The sequence below is a fragment of the Manis pentadactyla genome, chromosome 10 (assembly GCF_030020395.1).
Source record: "Manis pentadactyla isolate mManPen7 chromosome 10, mManPen7.hap1, whole genome shotgun sequence".
In the NCBI taxonomy this organism is placed as follows: Eukaryota; Metazoa; Chordata; class Mammalia; order Pholidota; family Manidae; genus Manis; species Manis pentadactyla.
This window is the reverse complement of record NC_080028.1, coordinates 43,010,257-43,031,174: the sequence shown is the minus strand read 5'-3', so window position 1 is coordinate 43,031,174 and position 20,918 is coordinate 43,010,257. Positions and strand designations below refer to the sequence as shown.

At 35.0% G+C, this 20,918-nt stretch overlaps 1 protein-coding gene across 1 annotated transcript; it reads left to right on the top strand.

Annotated features, from left to right (window-relative positions):
- The first annotated feature begins 17,317 nt into the window (after positions 1-17,317).
- LOC130679047 (olfactory receptor 6C70-like) lies at positions 17,318-18,256 on the top strand. The gene has a single exon (XM_057486762.1). The coding sequence runs from the start codon at positions 17,318-17,320 to the stop codon at positions 18,254-18,256; it is 939 nt and encodes a 312-aa protein (XP_057342745.1).
- Positions 18,257-20,918: the final 2,662 nt, after the last annotated feature.

Genomic DNA, 20,918 nt, shown 5'->3' with positions numbered 1-20,918 from the left:
TAGAACTGCATTCTGCGAATTAAACTTTAAGTAAATGACATATCATCAGAATATAGATGGAAAATGAAGTCTTAATAATGACACCGTGGACAGGCATTAAAGAGAGTTGAGAAGAATGTCTAAGAAAGAGTGCTGAAGGCCGCAGCATTATGTAAACTAGCATTTTTCTATTCCCATGTAACTGCTGACCCTTTCTATCTCTAACTACTTTGAAATCCAAGCAGCTCTTCTTGACCTTGTAATAGAATCATGTTAGTCTTTTATGTGGAAACCTCTCTGGACATGTCACTACTTCCTCTTCTTGCTACAGAATTTTTTTCGAAGACTTTTCCCTTTTTTAGAGAAGTTCATTGATTTTCAAGAAATATAAAGCTGCCTGGAATATCTCTTTACATTCTTTCATTTTGGGCCTAAAGTGTTGCAGCTGACACAATTGTAGTATATAGTTGGGTCTTATTTTTAAAATCCTTTTTTTTGCTGAAAAACCCACTGGTAGCCTTATAGGGGTTCTCTTGATTCTGAGGGTTTTTCTTTTTCTCCTGCTGCATTTAAATTTTTCCTATCTTTGATTTTATAGTTTATTATATCACGTTTCTTGGAGAAGATTGTTTTGGGTTGAAATTAGGTAGGGATTATGAAATTCATGATATTGGATGTCCAAAATTTTCCACAATTTTGGGAAATTTTCAGCCATTACTTCTTTAAATAACCTTCCAACATTTCTTTCCTTTTGCATCTTTCTCCCTCTTTTCTCCTCTGGGAATCTAATAATGAATAAACTGCTTCTCTCACTGGTATCCTATAGTTTATGTTGGCTTTCTTCACTCTTTCATCCTTCTTCCTTTAGTTTTCCTCTGGATAATTTACAATGATCTGTCTTCTGCTTCACAGAGTCTTTGTTCTGTTTTATCCAGTGTGCTATTGCTCACAGTTGTATTTTTCATTTTATTGATTATATTCTTCAGCTCCAGAATTTGTATATGGTACTTTTTAACTGCTATCCCCCTGTTAAACTCATTTGGCTAAGGTACTGTTTTCCTGATTTTGTGGAATTGTTTCTTTGTGTTTTCTTGTAGCTTTCTGAACTTCCCTAAGACAACTACAGTTGATTCTTTTTGAACAACATGGGTTTCGATTGTGCAGGTCCACTTACACACTAATTTTTAAATAAATGTATTAGAAAATTTTTTGACATGTGAATAATTTTAAAATGTTGCAGACAAAACATGTAGCTTAGAAATATTGAAAAAAATAAGGAAAATTTATATGTCATGACTGCATAAAATATATTGTATATAGTAGCCTGTTTTTATCACTTATTATTATAAAATATGCACTTATTATAAAAAGTTAAAATTTACCAAAACTTATGCTCACCAACACAGACCACACATGGCACCAGAGAAAGAAACAAATATAAAGATGCTGTATTAAATCAGAACTGCAGAGAATTGACTATACTACACACTGTACTACTGTAGTAATTTCACAGCCAACATCTGTTTGTGTTTGTGGAATGTTATTAAGACATAAAAAAAAAAGAAATCATACCATTTGCAGCATCATGGATGGAGCTAAAGGGTGTTATGTTCAGTGAGATAAGCTAGGCAGAGAGAAACAAGTATTAAATGACTTCACCCATTTGTGGATTTTAAAAACAAAACAAAACTGAAGGAACAAAATAGCAGCAGACGCACAGACTCTGAGAAGTGACTAGTGGTTACCAAAGGGGAGGGGTTGGGGAGGGTGGGTGGTAATGGAGAAGGGGATTATGGGGCACTACAATTCACAATCACAGTATCAGTAGGCTATCCGGAAGGCAGTCCAGCACGGAGAAGACAAGTAATGACTCTATAGCATCTTACCTTGCTGATGATAGACAGTGTCTACTAGTGAGGTGTGGGAATTGGTGAGGACTTGATAATATGGGTGAATGCTGAAGCCACAATGTTGTTCACGTGAAACCTTCATAAGATTGTATATCAACGATACTTTAACAAAAAAATGTATATGTAAAAGAGCTAAATAGACAAAATAATCTGAATAAAAATGGCATTGAAGACTTAATACAATACTGATTCTCTGGTTAATTATTTGTGTCAAGAGCAGTGTATTTCCAGTCATTCAGATTTAAACTCCACAAGTGATCTAATACTATTTTGTCCAGATAGATTTATCGGAAGAGTCTTGAAGCACAGTTTCATTCATATTTTTTGTCTAGTTTTCTGTAAGAAGTGTTCCCTGCTTACTTTTTCACCTTTCTAAATCTTTTCTGGGTCTCAGGAGAGTTCTTTCTCCTCACAGGGCCTGCCTGAATGGAAATCAATAATGTGTTCTGGTCACATGCATGGACTCTTGATCCAGATCACCCGGGTTCAAATCTCAGGTTTTCTATCTATGAATTTTGTGTCTTGGGCTGTGATGTCTCAGTTTCTTTATTTGCAATACAAGAATGAAAATGACAGTATGCTATTCTTAATTACTTATAACAATTTATGGATGACAATAGCAATATATGGTTTTTAATTGATTCTATTTTTTCCAGGCATATAATGTAAAATAATCTGTAGCATATAATAAAAGCATAAACACTGTTATTTCACTTGACCATAGGGATCTCCCTTCTATATTGAATCCACACATGATTTGCACCACTTACTGGCTTGTCAATACATGTTGCCTTGTGCAATTTCTGGCAGCAACTTTTCATGGTTGTGTATTTTATATATTGTATTATTTTTCTGAGACAGATTTACTTTGCTGTATTTTCCATACCTCATAGAAAAGTAGTGGACAGACATTCAAATATTTATAAATGGTGAATAAAACATGTTGAAGGTCAGAGATTTTCTAGAGCTCTTCTATTCCTAGGAAAAGCTAGTACCTGAATAAGAGGCACACTGGTTTTTGGAGGTTTTTAATATCCAAAGTAACAAAGTTTTCTCCCTTTCTTTAGAGCAGTCACTTTGCGATCAATTGTGCCGACAAACAATACATTCCCTGGGGGTCCTGGATCTGAGGGACTAATAAAGGCTTTTGTTGCCATTTTCAGGAACAAAACTTAAATAGATGTTTAACTGACATTCCAGAAAGACTGGTAAGAAAGTTGCAATGGGAGCATCAAACACGGTCTAAGGAAAAGAACAAGAGAGAAGGAAAACTATAGTTGAATGGCATTCTGTATTGAGCTGCCTGCAAAACAGATCTTAAATTTTCTTTCGCATCCATCGTTTAAGTAGCCAAAGACTTTTTCTGTATGGACCAAATAGTTGTCATTTATCTTCAGGACTGTATTTATTTTTTAATAGTCCTTAATTCTTTGAAAAATAGTTTTAGACTTACAGAAAAACTGATATGTGGTCCCCATATATCACATGCCATGGTACCTCCATTATTAACATCTTTCATTAATATGATGTACTTGTTACAACTAATTAACCAATAGCAATACGTCGCTATTAAATAAAGTCCATACTTCACTCAGATTTCCTTAGTTTTCATCTCATATATTTTTCTATGCCAGGATCCCAGCTAGGACACTGCATTACATTTCATTTTCATGTATCCTTAGACTACTCTTGACTGTGGCAATTTCTCAGACTTCCCTTATGTTTGAAGACCTTAATGGTTTTGAGGAGTTACTGGTCAGGTACTTTATAGGATGTCCCACTGTTGGAATTGGTCTGATACTACTGGGAAGAAGACCACAGAGGGAAAGTGGCATTTTTATCAAGTTATGTCAAGGATACAGGCTATCAACTTGACTTAAGATTGTTGTTATTAAACTGGGTCACTTAGAGTGTGTTTGTCAGTTTCTCCAACTTAGGATGGAGTATCTACATAAATTATTTGAAATTCTTATTTATCAGGAGATTTGTCTCTTCTCCATAATTCTTCAATCATTGATTTATATCAGAATGGATTCTTGGATATTTATTTTATACTTTGGGTGATGATCTAATACTATTCTATTCATATTGTTACCAAAATTGCTACAGTTTTGAACACTGCTTTCAATCAGTTTCAATTAGTTTTGAGATGTTTCAATTGGTTTCTCAGTTCTTTGACTTACCTTATTAATGTGAATATGTTTATTTTTATATTCTAAAAAGTTCAGTACAAACAGGTCTAGAGACCAAGGGAAGTATGCCTGAAACAAGCATCCTCTTCTTCCTTTCTGAAATTCCACAGAGAAATAAGTTCCCAGACCAAGGCAAATTACCATTGAAGCCAAAATCATTCAAAGGGAGAAATAAAGTGGAAGAAACCCATTTATTGCTTCCAAGCAGTCATCTACTTCTGCTCACCTCTGTCTCTCATGACTTGGCTGCAAAAAGGGACCGGCCCAAACTTTCTGGTCCAAATATGCCCTCACTTCCCCTTTTAATCACCTCTGGATATGGAGATAGACTACTTCTCTCCACCCCTTGGAAACACCTATTGATGCAGAAAGGCCATGTGAAAGATTCTGGAAAAATCGTAATTTTACCCACAGCACGCCCCTCCAGAAATCTCACCTGAAATTATATTTGCATCCCATTTTCCTCAATGGCCCTTGTGTGAGTAAACTAGAGCATTGTAACCATATTAGTAACATACAATGACAACAGCAATAACTCCATGGCCTTTGGATCCAGTCTCATACACACCCCGCAATGAGATAGGTGGTTATTACCTTCATCAGAGCTCTTTCAGTGATGGAATCCATAGCCAGAAAGGCATGGTACCCAGCAGCCAGTTGCTTCTCTATCATGGTGTACCAGGCCTCTGCTCCTTTCCATAGTTGTGACCATAATCCAATAGGCTGGCATGTCTGTTCAAGCTGCTGCCAAAGGCCCCATCCATAAATATCTTTGGTTACATGAACATCTAGCTCATAGGGTCCTGATGAATCTATTCCATTCAAGGCCTTTAAAGACTTTCCTGCTCATGTAGTAGCAGTAAAAGCAGCTGCACATGTTTCATCTCAGTCCCACCTGATGCCCTTTCACACCAACTGGTATAAGGGTTTCAGAATTTGTGCCAAGTATGGGATAAACACTGTCCAGTCGTCCAAAAGACCCAAAAACTCTTCTAAAACTTCCACAATGGTAGGGATAAGGAAAGCCTGGACCTTGTCTATGACTGCTTATGTGAACACTTTAATTTTACCCAACCAGACAAACCCCAGGAACTTTACTGACAAACCAGGTCCCTGACGTTTGGTGCTGTTCACATCCCATCCTTCCTCCTGTAGTTTTTGCAGTCTAGGAACTGCCCCTTCTAAACCTGCAAGAGAATCAGACACAAGCATGATATCATCAATGTAGTGATACAGCCACACTGTTTGCAGTTTCTTCCATGTGGCCAAGTTGGGCTACAAGTCCATGACAAATGGTGGGACTGTGGAGGTAATCCAGTGGCAGGACAGTGAATGTCCACCGCCAGCCTTCCCAAGTGAAGGCAAACTGCTCATGACTTTCCTGTGCTATGTCAGTAGAGAAGAAAGCATTAGCAAGGTCCACAACATAATGATACATTCCTAATTCATGACTGAGTGTGTCCATAAGGGCTGCTATAGAGGGGAAAGCAGCATACAAAGAGGGTGTGACTTTATTCAATTCCCTGTAATTCATGGTCGTATGCCAGGAGCCGTCTGGCCTTTTCACTGGCCACACTTCGGAATTAAAAGGACTATGATTGGGCATTATGATGCCCACCTTCTCCAACTCCTGTAGAAGTTCTCCAATTTCCTTGTGTCCCCCATGTAATTTATATTACTTAATATTTGTGACCCTCTGAGGTACAGCAATTCTATAGGGGGGTGCTTAACATGTTCCCTTACAGCTGCCTTTACCATACATACATTCAATCTGAACTGACCTACAGTGGCCTATAACCACAGGCCCTGCAGAATATCAAACCCAATATATATTAAGAGATGGAAGAAATGTCCACAGTATACTCCTTTGGGGGTAAATACACTTTTCCCAATAGGATTTGGGATTCCTTCATTCTAATTGCCTTACCCCATAGCCATCTATCACAGCAGGAGTCCAAGGAAATCACTCAGTGTTGCCAAAAATTAGAGAAAATTCAGCTCTTGTGTCCACCAGTGCCAAAACACATAGCACATTCATGGGGGACCAATGAAATTGTTAATAGTACACGTGGCCTCCGTCCCCACCATGTACCCCAAAGTGTGGGTCTGGACCCTCCCTCCCTCAAACTGTGATGCCCAATCATCATCCTGTGGGGACTAGGACCTCAGTGGAGCCTGAGTACTGCTCTCCAGGAAGTCTTGCAGGGACACAGGCTGGACATGGAGATTTGCCTCTGGCTTCCATGCCCTGGACCTCAGCAGCTGGACCTGCTTCTCTGGCTTTAATTGTTGATACAGTTCTACCAAGTTCCTATAAGGATGCCCATCAATTTTTTCTTTCACTACCCTGGCCTTTATCAACTCAACCCACATGTGGGTCTTTGAGACCTTCACAGGGCTCTTTGCACCTCTCCTTCAGTCCTAGCCTGTACTTCCTTCCATCCTCATTGTTTCAGCTGCCCCAGATCTGTTACAGTATGAGTAGCCTCACTTAAGTGTTGCCCTATGTCGGGGGCAAGAATAGTCAGTAGGTATCCAAAGATAGATGTGGGATCTGTATGGGGCACCAGATTTCTCATTCCCATGGTGAATCCTGGAACTTTGCTGAATTCAATTATTAATTATAATAGATTTTTGGTGGAGTCTAGGATTATCTATGTATAATATCATGTCATCTGTGAACAGTGACAGTTTAACTTCTTCCTTACCAATTTGGATGCCTTTTATTTCTTTGTGTTGTCTGATTGCCCTGGTTAAGACCTCTAATAGTATGTTGAATAAAAGTGGTGAGAGTGAACATCCTTCTTCCTGATCTTAGTGCTAAAGCTTTCAGCTTTTCACTGTTAAGTATGATGTTGGCTGTGGGTTTGTCATATATGGCCTTTATTATGTTGAGGTACTTACCTTCCATACCCATTTTTTGAGAGTTTTTATCATGAATGAATGTTGAATTTTGTTAAATGCTTTTCAGCACCCATTAAGATGGTCATGTAATATTTTGTCCTTTTTGTTGATGTGGTGGATGATATTGATGGATTTTCAAATATTGTACCACCCTTGCATCCCTAGAATAAATCCTATTTGGTAATTATGGATTATCTTTTTGATGTATTTTTGAATTTGGTTTGCTAATATTTTGTTGAGGATTTTTGTATCTACGTTCATCAGGGATATTGGTCTGTAATTTTATTTGTGGTGTCTTTGCCTTGTTTTGTTATTAGAGTGATGCTGGCCTCATAGAATGAGTTTGGAAGTATTCCCTCCTCTGTTACTTTATGGAAAACTTGAAGGAGGATGAGTATTAGTTCTTCTTAAAATGTTTGATAAAATTTAGCTGTGAAGCATTTGGTCCAGGAGTTTTGTACTTAAGTAGTATTTGATTACCAATTTGATTTCATTGCTAGTATTTGGTCTGTTCAGATTTTCTGTTTCTTCTGGGTCAGATTTGGAAGGTTGTATTTTTCTAGGAAGTTGTCCATTTCTTCTAGGTTGTCCAATTTTTTGGCACGTAATAATTAATTGTATTACCTTCTTTGTATTTCTGTGGTGTCCAAGGTGATTTTTTTTTTCATTTCTGATTCTATTTATGTGTTTACACTCTCTTTTTTTTTTTTGATTATCTATTTTGTTTATTTTCTCAAAGAAGCAGCTCCTGGTTTCATTGATTCTTTCTATTATTTTGTTCTTCTTAATTATTTTTATTTCTGCTCCAATCTTTATTATGTCCCTCCTTCTACCAACTTTAGGCCTCATTTGTTCTTCTTTTTCTAGTTTCATTAATTGTGAGTTTAGAACGTTCACTTGTGATTGTTCTTATCTTTTGAGATAAACCTGTATTGCTATATACTTTCCTCTTCTAACTGCACTCACTGCATCCCACAGGTTTTGGGCTCTTGAGCTGTTGTTTTCATTTGTTTCCAGATATTGCTCCATCTCTGTCTTTATTTGGCCATTGATCCATTGCTTATTTAGGAGCATATTGTTAAGCCTCCATACATTTGTGGGCTTTTTTGTTTTCTTTGCATAATTTATTTCTAGTTTCATACCTTTGTGATATGAGAAGCTGGTTGGTACAATATCAATCTTTTAAAATTTATTGATGCTCTTTTTACCATCTGGTATGTGATCTCTTCTGGAAAATGTTCCATGTGCACTTGAGAAGAATGTGTACCCTGCTGCTTTTAGGTGGAGTGTTCTCTAGATGTCCGTTAGGTCAATCTTTTCTAATGTATTGTTCAGTGCCTCTGTCTCCTTACTTATTTTCTGTCTGGTTGATCTGTCTTTTGGTGTGAGTGGTGTGTTAAAGTCTCCTAAAAATGAATGTGTTTATTCTATTTCCCCCTTTAGTTCTGTTAGTGTTTGTTTCACATATTTAGGTGCTCCTCTGTTGGGCGCATAGATATTTATAATGGTTATATGCTCTTGTTGTACTGACCCCTTTATTATGTAATGTCCTTGTTTGTCTCTTGTTACTTTATTATTTTGAAATTTCTTTTTTCTGCTATAAGTACAGCCACTCCTGCCTTTTTTCTCCCTGTTATTTGCATGAAATAACTTTTTCCATCCCTTCACTTTTAATCTGTGTATATCTTTAGGTTTGAAATGAATCTCTTGTAGATAGCATATAGGTGGGTTTTGTTTTTTAATCCATTCTGCAACTCTGTATCTTTTGATTGGTTCATTCAGTCCATTTACATTTAGGGTGATTATCAATAGATACGTACTTGTTGCCACTGTAGGCTTTAGATTTGTGGTTACCAAAGTTGAAGGGTAGCCTCCTTACTAACTAATAGTCTCTCTTAAATCACTTATTACCCTATTTCAAACATAATCTAAAGGTTCTTTTTCTTCCTTCTCCTTTCATCTTCTTCCTCCTACACTCTTTATATATTGGCTGTCATATTCTTCCCTCTTTGTGTATCCCTTGACTAACTTCATGAGTAGTTGACTTAATTTTATATTTGCTTCATAATTAATTGGTCTGCTTCCTTTTCTGTGGGTTTATTTTCTCTGATGACAACTGTTTAGCTTTAGGAGCATTTCCATCTAGAGCAGTGCCTTTAGGAGATCTTGTAGAAATGGTTTGATTGTGGTGAATTTGGTCAACTTTTGCTTATCTGGAGATTGTTCAATCTCTGCTTTAAATTTAAATGATAATCTTTCTGGGTAGAGCATTCTTGTTTCAAGGCCCTTCTGTTTCATTGAATTAGATATATGATCCCTTCCAGCATGTAAGCTTTCTGCTGAGAGGTCTCCTGATAGTCTGATGGGCTTTTCTTTATAAGTGATATTTTTTCTCTCTCTGGCTGCTATCAATTCTCTCTCCTTGTCTGTATCTTTGGCATTTTAATTATTATATGTCTTGGTGTTGCCTTCCTAGGTTTCCTTGTGTTGGGTGATCACTGCACTTCCATGACCTGAGTGACTATTTCCTTCCCCAGACTGGGGAAGTTTTCAGCAATTATTTTCTCAAAGACAATTTATATCCCTTTCTCTTTCTCTTCTTCTGGTACTCCTACAATGCGAATATTTTTCCATTTAGATTCATCGCACAGTTCTCTTATTATTCTTTCATTCCTTGAGATCCTTTTATCTCTCTGTTCCTCACCTTCTTTGTTTTCCTGTTCTCTAATTTCTATTTCACTTACCATCTCTTCCTCATCTTATCTACTTTTAAATCCCTGCATTGTATGTTTCATTTCAGATATTGTATTTTTCAAAATTTCAATCTCTTTGTTGAAATCCTCCCTGACATCTTGAATGTTTTTCTGTTGCTCTGATAGCATGTTTAGGACTTTTACTTTGAAATCTTTGTCAAGAAGATAGGTGATTTCAGTTTAACTAAGCCCAATTTCTCATGTTTTTTCTTAAATTTTTGTTTGGTCCAAATTCCTCTATCTCATCATTTTTTTTTAGTGTTTCTTATGTGATAATAGATTTGTGTAGAAGGTCCCCTCTAGTACCCATAAGCCAATTTCCTGTGCAGGAGCCCCAGCTGCTGGCATGATGTGGGTGTGGCATCTGTCTTGCTTTTCTCAGCATCTTCTGATTTCAGGTGGGTTGTGTGGGATGTCAGGTGATTGCAGAAGTGGAGAGAATACTCTTTTGAGCTGCTCTGGGTGGAGCTGCTTTCCTTCCAGACTGCCACAATGATCGGGAACGGGTGAGCAAGACCAGCGCCTGCCAGAAGGAAAGAGCTCTTGGGGCTGGGCTGTGCATGTGCACTGGCTGTGGGGGAGGAGATGCCCTCCACCTGGCCTGCTGTGATGGCGGGGATGCTGGTGAATAGGAAAGTGACTTCTGGGAGGAAAGAGCTTTCAGGGCTTGTTCTTGCATGCAGCTTCCCAGATGACCCAAAATAGGGCTGAGCAAGCTTTGGAATCTCCCCCTGCCTACCTGGGAGTAACATTTGAGTGTCTGTTGGCAAACTGGAGAGCATTATCTGGTGCAAAAAAAAAAAGTCTGAATGATTATCTTCCATAAGAGTATCTTCTTGTTTGGTAATTTCAGTTTCTTTTCCACCATCACCACCATCATCACCATCACCGCCACCAAAATTACCATCACAATCACCAAAATCACCACCACCAAAACCACTATCACAATCATCACTAACATGTGCCACTGCAAGTAGTCTCTGGGATGTGTTGCCAGTGAGCGGAATGGAGCATCTGAAGCTCTTGAGGGCTCCTAACTTGTTTGGCTTGGACAACACTGTTGTCTAGCCCCATCAATGAGCAGGGCACCATGCAATGTGGGCTTTGTTCCCAAAGAAAATCTCCAGGGCGAGGTGTTCAGAATTCTGGGCTTTCACTCCCTCCCCATTCTATTCCTCTTCCTCCTTCCTGTGGGCAGGGGTGGGAGGAAGGTGTGGGTCCCATCAGATCATGACTTTGTCATTTTACCCTTTCTACAGGGTCTTCTCTTCTTCCCCAGATGTGGGTGGTCAGTTCTGCAGTCTTCAGGTTGGTTTTGGGCCTAGTTATATTTGCTGTATTTTTGTGTTCTATGTGATTTTGGGAGGAGGTTTTTGCCTTGCCTTCCTACACCACCATCTTTTTTCTGCCATCTGTAGTTTTTAAGTAGATACGTCTGTTATTTTGCAAAGACTAAGGAACTACAATGCTGTACAGAGAAAGAAACTGAAGTTACCAAACAAGAATATACTCTTATGGAAGATAACCATAGCTTTAGTTGACTGTGTAATTGTGATGATTCTAAAGATGAAACTGTAAATATAGATGGTATCAAATATGTGCACAATGTCCCCTCATGGAGACATACACATTCAGAGATTTTTTTTTTTTGCAGATAATGCCCTCTAGGTTGCCAACCAAATCTTGTTGGAGATTCTATTCAGTTTTAAACCTAACAAACAATTTCTTATATCTCAAAGGTGAAATAATGTCATTTATTTTAAGGGTCTGAGAAACGGAAGGTGAGTTTTAAAGCATTTTGAAAGAGATGATTTCTGATTTCTCTGGGCAAAGATAGATTTTGATATAGTAAAGTAATATGAATATTTTACTATTTCAGAATCTTATGGATATACAGGAGTTCTCTGTATTGGTTTATAAAGGGTCCTTCATGACCAAAGTTCAAGCATAACTAATGAATCCAATATGCATTGAATTTTTGCAAAATACCAAACAGAGGCAACAGTGCAAATTGTGTCCTTGGATACAATAAAATGCAATCTTTTTATTAGATACATTCTATGTGCAAAACAATAATTATCTGATGAAAAAATATTTTTGGGTGCTCTTCAACCAATAAATAATGAAATTATAAAAGACAACAAAATTCCTTTATGTCTGCATTTTCAGTGGAAGAATATGTAAATATACTTGTAAGTAGTATGTACAGTCAACTTCTTAATTATTATTGTAAATATTTTTCCATTTGCTTTGTACTCTGTTTATGGATAAAACATTATTTCATAAAGCTTTCCATATTTAACTATATGAAATCAGAGTTCCTCATCTGTACCACCAATGATGACACACAAACTATATGATTAAAGATTTATTTGTCATTCTTTTACTCTTTGAAATGTATCCTATGGAGAGTCAAGATATTTTTTTTAATTATACAAAGTTATTTTAATTATTTTAATATTTTTTACCCCTATGGATTATATTCTGTGTGAAAAACTGTTATTTCATCTGTTTCTATTTATATTACATTGTATTTTTTTCCTGCAATATGGAACTTTACAAATTTAAATATGTAATATAATAAATGGTTGAAAAATCAAAATTTAACTTACAAAGTATACTCAAGAAAGGTTCATTAGGAAAACAAATCCTACCATTTGCAACAACATGGATGGAGCTAGAGGGTATTATGCTCAATGAAATAAGCCAGGCAGAAAAGACAGGTACCAAATGATTTCCCTGATTTGTGGAGTATAACAATGAAACAAAACTGAAGGAACAAAACAACAGAAAACTCACAGACTCTGAGAAGGGACTAGTGGTTACCAAAGGGCAGGGGTGGGGGAGGATGGGTGGGGAGGGAGGGAGAAGAGGATTGAGGGGTATTATGATTGGTACACATAGTGTGTGTGGCGGAGGTTCATGGGGAAGACAGTGTAGCCCAGAGAAGACAAGTAGTGACTCTGTGACATCTTATTGCTCTGATGAACAGTGACTGCATTGGGGTATGGGTGGGGATTTGATAATATGGGTGAATGTAGTAACCACATGTTTTTCATGTGAAACCTTTATAAGAGTGTTTATCAATGGTATTGTAATAAAAAAATAGTTTATTTTAAATAAATTATAAAGGATCCCAAAATGTTTGTAATAAAAAATGGCCTATTTCTAAAATTGTAGCAGGATATTTTTCAATGAAAAATAACAGATTAAAATGCTTTTTTTAGGGAGAATTTTTAAAAAAGCTTCCAAGCTCATTTAATTTCCTGTCAAATTTTTTGCATATATGGATATGGTATATGAATGTCAATCATTAAATCATATATTTATCTATTCCAAAAAAAGTTCAGCTCTCATATTCTAGGTATGGTATCAGGTATTAGATTGTTGACTATTTTCCAAATTAAATACCCTTCTCTTCTAACTATCTCTCTCTCTCTTATCTACCCATCAACTAACTATCCATTTATTTAATTGGAAGTATTACATATTGATAAACAAACTATACTTTGGAATCAAAGATCTGATTGCATCCTCTCTCCATAAATTCTAAACTTTGTCATTACTGTGAGCATGTAAAATTATTTTCTTAATTCTCAGATTTTTCAGCAACAAAATGAAATTATATAATTATGTACACTTTGCTCATGATGATGATTAAATTGAATAATATATGCGCAATGATTAGCACAGTACTTTGTGCTGATCATTCACAGTAAATAGTCAATACATGACAGGCGTTACAATAATTAGAACTACTTCAAAAAGTTTGAATTTAGTTGCACATTCTCAAATCACTGAAGAAAATATTTATTCTCAAAGCATAATATTATGCAGAAGTTCTATTTTTTTTTAACATTGAACATGGTTGCTTTTAAAAACAATAAGCAGGGGTACTATTTGTGTTCTATATCCATATATTGTTTCCTAATAATAGATTGACATATTAAAAAAAGTCAAAGAAATTATCTTGGTATCTTGACACATATTATTATTTATGATCAAAAATAATCTGATGGTTTGCAGTGTCTACACGTTTTTCTTGAAATGAGTATTTTTTTAATGTGAAACCCTCAGTATTTTATATCATTATTCCTGACACAATAAACTTATTTTAAATTGAATATTAAAAACAAATGCCAACTGGTGTTTTCTTGGCTCTTTTGAGTATTTTTTTCATCTTCCCTCTACCTCCTTCGAGACAGTGTCCCCTTAGCCTACCTGTAGAGAAGACTTTGCTCCTTTTAAATGATTTGAGCCCATTAAATATTCCCCAAGTTTCAAGCTAATCATCTCAGCTATGATAATCTTTATGAATGCTTACGAGGTGGGATTTGTTGGACACACATCTTACAAATTATTTGGTATTAAGAAGATTTTATTAAAAATGTTTATTACCCAAGTCATAGATACTACAATGTGATCAGGTATATGTGAGAGTGAAGAAAAATTAATTTACTAAAATAGTCACACTTTAGCTTTCTGATTTGAATTAACCTGAGAGATTATAACAATTTTCCTGCCTACAGAATTACTTATTGTCTTCCAGTAAGTGTGTTTGACTTTCCTTATGGTTGGGCCCTGCTCTTATAGTCTAGAGAAAGAAAAAGATGCACCAACATTTGCTGCTAATGGTAAGTAAAATAGTGTTACTGCTTTTCTTTCAAAAATTTGAGAATAACTACAAATACCATGTAAACTACATACAAATAGCTACTAACAGTAATTTAAATGTGATATTTTATTTTTCCTCTTTGAATAAGACTAATTATTCCTCATTTTCTATTTTTTGCATCTGTAAATTAAGAGCATTGTTTGATTTTTGTGCTTGCACCTGCATTTCTAAATCTTTGGTGGGTTTAAACCAGACACTGCTCTGTAGAATTGCAGAAGTAATGATTGTTCTATTGTGTCTAGATAAGCCTGAACAACTCTAGAAGTCAAACAACTGTAAGTCAAAAATATTTTCTACAGTTTGAAGGATACTTTTCTTGGACAATTGACTTCACATATTTTAATACTTTTTTTTAAATAGAAAAAAATAGCTCTTTTGGGAGTGCTAATTCTGATCAACACTTTGAGCAATGACAACTTTTCATTGATAATTATTGATGCCCAAATCTGCCCTGGTTGCAGAACAAATATCTGCTTCTGGTTTTGAAATGACTCTGATATCAATATCGAACTTACAGGATGCTCAATGCATTTTGCAGTAAAAGTTGAAGTTCAAGCAAGGACATTATCAACAAAATGAACAGGGCTGTATAAAGGGGACATCAAGGAAGAAAGATTTAGATTCACCTATAATTCCCTAAGATTTACCATTTCCCTCAATAACATGGAGATAATTCATTGGAAAGTTAATATTAAGAGGAGAAAAAATTGATGAGATATGAAAAAATTGCAATGAATTGCAAAAGGAATAAAATTATTCATTTAAATAATGTGGAATTCATGAATTCATGTTTGAGGTAATAGGTAATGAAAAAAAGAAATACTTCAGAATAGGTAAGGATATACATTGGCAAAATTTAATTAATGGTAGGAATATAATTTCAATATTTTTTATTTAAAAGAAAAAACACGGCACATTATGTGATGTTATCTTTTCTCTCTGGCAGTATTTATGTTCTAAGCTTATTTGGAAATAATTTTTCTAATTTGCAAAATGGTTGCAAAGGTCTTCTTAGGTTAAAAGGAAAATGAAATGCATCACTAGATTCATTTTAATTGAAAATATGGCTGTAAAATATATAACCAATCAGTGTTTTGAACTCACCAACATTTTGCATTCATAAAATAATACATTAAAGAAGTTTGAAAAAAGACAAATGTCCTACTGGATGATTTTCTTTGATAGGATGTTATTGAGAATGAATTTTTTATGGAAAATATAAATGCAAAATAATATAATATCTCACCAAAAAAGAACTTTATTTTTAATTACTATTGAAAAATTGCATATATTGCAGAAATAATACCTGAGTGTACATATGTAGACATTAATAAAAATGGGGACAATTCATATAAACATTTTTGTAATTTTACATCCAAAATACAATTAGAATATTTTAATTAGAATATATATTCATCAATGTCCTCACTTCAAAATGTAATTATCTGAATGAATAAAATTATTTAAAGAGTTGCTTATTTTTTAAATATTTAGATTGTTTTCTATCTTTCACTCTTAAACTATACCATGACATATAGCTTATATAGAATATCTAATATGGAAATTGAAATGCTTTTTGAGAAAGGTAAACTTCCAATATATTTTCTGAATAGTTGAAATCCGTTTTGTTTGTTTACTGAAATTCTTATTGTTGTAATAGTTTTCGTTCATTTACTTGGATATTCCTTCAAAACTCACTGTTAAGCAATAAAAAGCCTGTCCAAACTTAAACCTTCTGAGTGGATCATCCTTTTCTCAAAAGCCATTAGTATGTTCATTCTAAGATCCATACCTGATTATATGTGGAGTGGCACAGTTTTAAGTCCAATTTCTAGTTGCTAATAGGCTCCCACCATTGTTACATTTCTGCTTTATTATTCGCTGTTTTCATCATGGCCATCTGAGAGTCTGGAAACTTCCAATGCAAACACTCCATGAAGGTGGCCGCCTCATGTATGTAAATCATTGCACACTTCCTACAACAATACTTCCTTAGATTAATAGTCACTGCGGAGGTGTATGACTACTTGCTGAGGACATGAGGACATGGACAATGTGACAATAAAATGGATTTTCACTCCAGCAGACCTACATCTGGAAAGTAGAGTTAGATTCTACATACTTGTAACAGGTGAAGATTGTGAAGAGATGTAATTCATTTTCTGAGTTCTTTCTTACTATTATGGTCTTGGTTACATGTGTCAAAATGTTAACATCTTAATAGATATCACTAGATTTTTGTAATGTGCTTATATCTGCTTTACATTCAGTTTCAATTTTTCCTAGATTCAATTAGTATTTATTTTGTCATGGTATTACATGCTTACACTTTTTTTTTCATTTGTCCTTTTCTATGTCTTCAACAGCTGTGCCATTGAGAAGTTTGAAGAGGCTTTAAAATGTCACTTTAACATGAAATCTAAAGTTTCAGAATTTAACTCTAGGTATTAATTGATTACAATGGCATAATTTTATTTTGATGAAGTTAATGATCAGAAAGGAATGAATCATTTTTTAGCCCTTTACAAATATTTTATCTAATTTATTTAACAAAAGGACAAATTTGGAGCTAATTACAATGACTGGAAGTTTGCAAGTAAGGTTGAAAAAAACCTTAATGGGGTTTGCAAGTCAATTTCTAAAACTGAGGTGATTTCTGTGGTGTTCTTATTCAATAGTTCTTGTTGCACATTTCAGATCATATTTTAACACCAAGGAGCCTTACCTTGTAAATGAGTGTGTTTGAGAATATGGGTCCTTTTCATGGAGCCTTACCTTGTAAATGGGTGTGTTTGAGAATATGAGTCCTTTTATATATCATTTCCTGGACATAAAGCTACTCATGTAGTTTCTTATTTTTGTACCTTATTATTTCTGGGATTTATTTAAAATCATGAAAGAGAAATGAAGAACCTTACAAGGGAGGCAGAGTTTATCCTTTTGGGACTGACAGATAATGCTCAGTTACAGATTGTAGTCTTTGTATTTCTCCTTGTAAATTACATGATGAGCATGATAGGAAACTTAACCATCATCACCCTCACTTTACTGGATTCCCATCTCAAGACCCCAATGTATTTCTTCCTCCGGAATTTCTCTTTCTTGGAAATGTCTTTCACAAGTGTTTGCATCCCCAGATTCCTGATCACCATTATTACTAGGCAAAAGACCATTTCCTATAATGACTGTATATCTCAGTTATTTTTTTACATATTCTTAGGAGTTACAGAATTTTTCCTTCTGGCAGCTATGTCCTATGACCGCTATGTTGCCATCTGCAAACCTTTGCATTACACAGCCATCATGAGCAGTAGAGTTTGCAATCAACTTGTACTCACTTCTTGGGCAACTGGATTCCTGGTTATTTTCCCTCCACTGATTTTGGTTCTTAACCTGGATTTCCGTGCTTCAAATATCATTGATCACTTCATTTGTGACATTTCTCCTATTCTGCAACTTTCTTGCTCAGACACACATTTACTAGAACTCATTGCTTTTTTCTTGGCTGTGATGATCCTCATTGTCACGTTGTTATTAGTAATCCTTTCTTACTCTTATATTATCAAGACAATCCTAAAATTCCCTTCGGCTCAGCAGAAGAAGAAAGCATTTTCTACCTGCACTTCTCACGTGATTGTTGTATCCATCACTTATGGTAGTTGTATATTCATGTACATAAAGCCATCAGCAAACGAAAGAGTCATATTAAGCAAAGGAGTAGCTTTGCTCAATACTTCAATTGCTCCTTTGTTGAACCCTTTCATTTATACCCTGAGAAACCAGCAAGTTAAAGAAGCCTTCAGACAAGTATTTAGGAAGATATTTTCTGCTTCAGACAAGTAATTCTATTTACTGACATAATAACATGAAAACAAAAAAAGCATTGAACCAAAACTATTTTGACTCTTCTGGCTTAAGAGCTGATCTCTAATTTTTAATTATTTGGCTTACTTAAGTTCATCTGAAATAAGAAACTCTTTCCATCTGTTCTTCTTCACTTTAACTTTCTAATCAAAAGTGAAACTTTTCAATATTAGAAATAAAATTGCAAAATATATTTTCTCTAAAATAGTGTTAGAGTGAAAGGAGGGGTTTTGGTTGTATTATGGAATATAATTTTTTTTGGAAAGCTATATCTGTTAAGTAATAAATAAAAGCACCATATTGTTTTTCAGAGACATGTTCTTTAAAATTCTTAGATGTATTAAACTCTGTCATTTATTAAATATGTTTAATTGCCCCAAGAGATCTTATACTTTAAGAGAATTTTAAAGAATAATTTTGTAAAGTAATATTTTGAAATGTCAATAGTAAACAGTAAGAGAGCATAATTTCTTTTGAAATGAATCATCTTTCATATGTATGATTTTATGTTGTGTTAGGTAGATTTTCAATATTGTAGAAAATGGAATATTATTTAATACACAAGAAGTTGATTTCTCATACAACCTCTTTCAAGAATATATACACAAGTTTAATCTCTTGAATGTGTCAATAAATATATTGAATAAATGGGAATATGATGAATTTTATGACCTGTCATACAGAAATATTATTTTTAATCTTGTACAGTTTCATACATGATATCAAATATCAGTTTCTTAAAATTCAAATGAGTCCTTGAAGTATAAAATTGTGTCTCATTTCCTCCAAGCCTGGGAGAAGGATCCGTGACTCTCTGAGCTGTACATGTGTCCCTTTTCTCCTAAAGAGGAGTCAGTTAGTGCTCCGATGTTTTTTGTTTTTTGTCAAAGCAAGAAGTAAATACTTTAGAACTGTTAAATAGCTAAAGTTATTAAAATGTAGTTTTCTACATGGTTAAAAGGAAAACCTCAAGAATATAAGGTGAAAAATGGCTGAGGAATTGTTCAGATTAACAGAGAGCAGAAATGAGAACTAAATGTCATGTGCACCCCTGGATTATGCTAGGCCTGGAGGAAATAACAAGATACCAAAATCATTCCTGGGACAATTTATGACATTTTAATATGTATTAGGGATTAGAAAATATATAATTGTCATATTTTCTGATTTTGATCATTATACTTTGGTTGTGCAACATAATAACCCTATTAGGAAACTTACCCTGAGGTAGTGAGGTAGTTAGGGATAAAGACACAAAATCCAACTTTCTATCAAATGGTGCAGAAAAACATATACATATACATACATATATATAAATGTGTGTGTATATATATTAGTATTATATACAAATATTAAAAATTGTATTCAGTAAGTACAAAAACAAACAGAGAGAGATATGGAGAGAAAATGATAAAGTAAATCATACGAATCAAACAAATGTGGATCTAGATAAAGGGCCTATCAAGTACTTTTACTTTTTTTGGAACATTTCCTTAAGTTTAAAATTACAAAAATGTTACCAAAAAGCAAGCTGGGACCTAGGCATCCATCCTCACAATATAAAACCACCCAATCTTGGGGACTTGCCTTACGTGGGTGTTCATGATGGACTATGGACTGTATGGAAATTCCCAGGTCATTCCTTCATTTGTGAGTAGCTGACTAAGCAGTGAGTGAAAGCTATTCATTACCCTAGGCATTGACTTATTAAGAGGGTCAGAATTTCACAGTCATATACAAAAGCTGGGATATTAGAATTTGTTGAGGCCCAACAGTTGGTATTTTATTAAGAAGCTTGGATGTTGCACAACACATGGGGAGGATTTACCTGCACTCAGATATTCTCATAATTAGGAAGCAATGCCTTGATTTCCAATCAGTACTCATATGGTCCTACAATGATTGAAGTTTTCTCTTTCTACTATTTTCCTTTTAATGTGAAACTGCTGTTAAAGTCACTCTTACTAATTAATTCCTTCTGGGTTTTTGAGTAATGTAAAGTGCCTATGTAAACATAGTGATAATAACAGCATATAATAACAATGTATTAATTATAATATTCTTTACTAAATTTTCAAGGTAGAAGGCATATGGATGCATTTTAAATCAAATATGATTCATTTAAACTTTCATTGCCAAAGTAACATTGCTATCTCAGAAAACAATGTAATGTGTACGATCATCCCTCCATTGTTTAATGTAATGCCTCTTTAGTATCATCATATTGATGCTGGGGTTCTTATTCACAGAGTCAAAGAATGAACTTCGCAAACACTCAAAAGTAGGAGAATAAGAGAGAGGCTTTTATTTAGAGATAAAGTGAGAGGACAGAGCTCCTGGCTCACACTGGGAAGGGAAAAGAGAGCCCGGGGGTTGTGTATTGTCTAGAGGATTTATAGGCAGTTGAGAGAGACAAAGGGCTAGGGATACAGACCTGCTAAGTGGTCCCAAAATGTTTATATTTGAAGAGACATTAAATTTCTTATCAGTCCTCTGGGTTATTTATAAGAAATTTATTGCTCTGATTCCCTCCTAGGATAGCAGCTTCCTGGTCTGGTAGCATGTCAATCAAGACTGCCTGCCTTGCTCTCCAGGTGGGCTGAATTATTGTCTGTTTGTTAAATAGTATGTTAGGAAACTT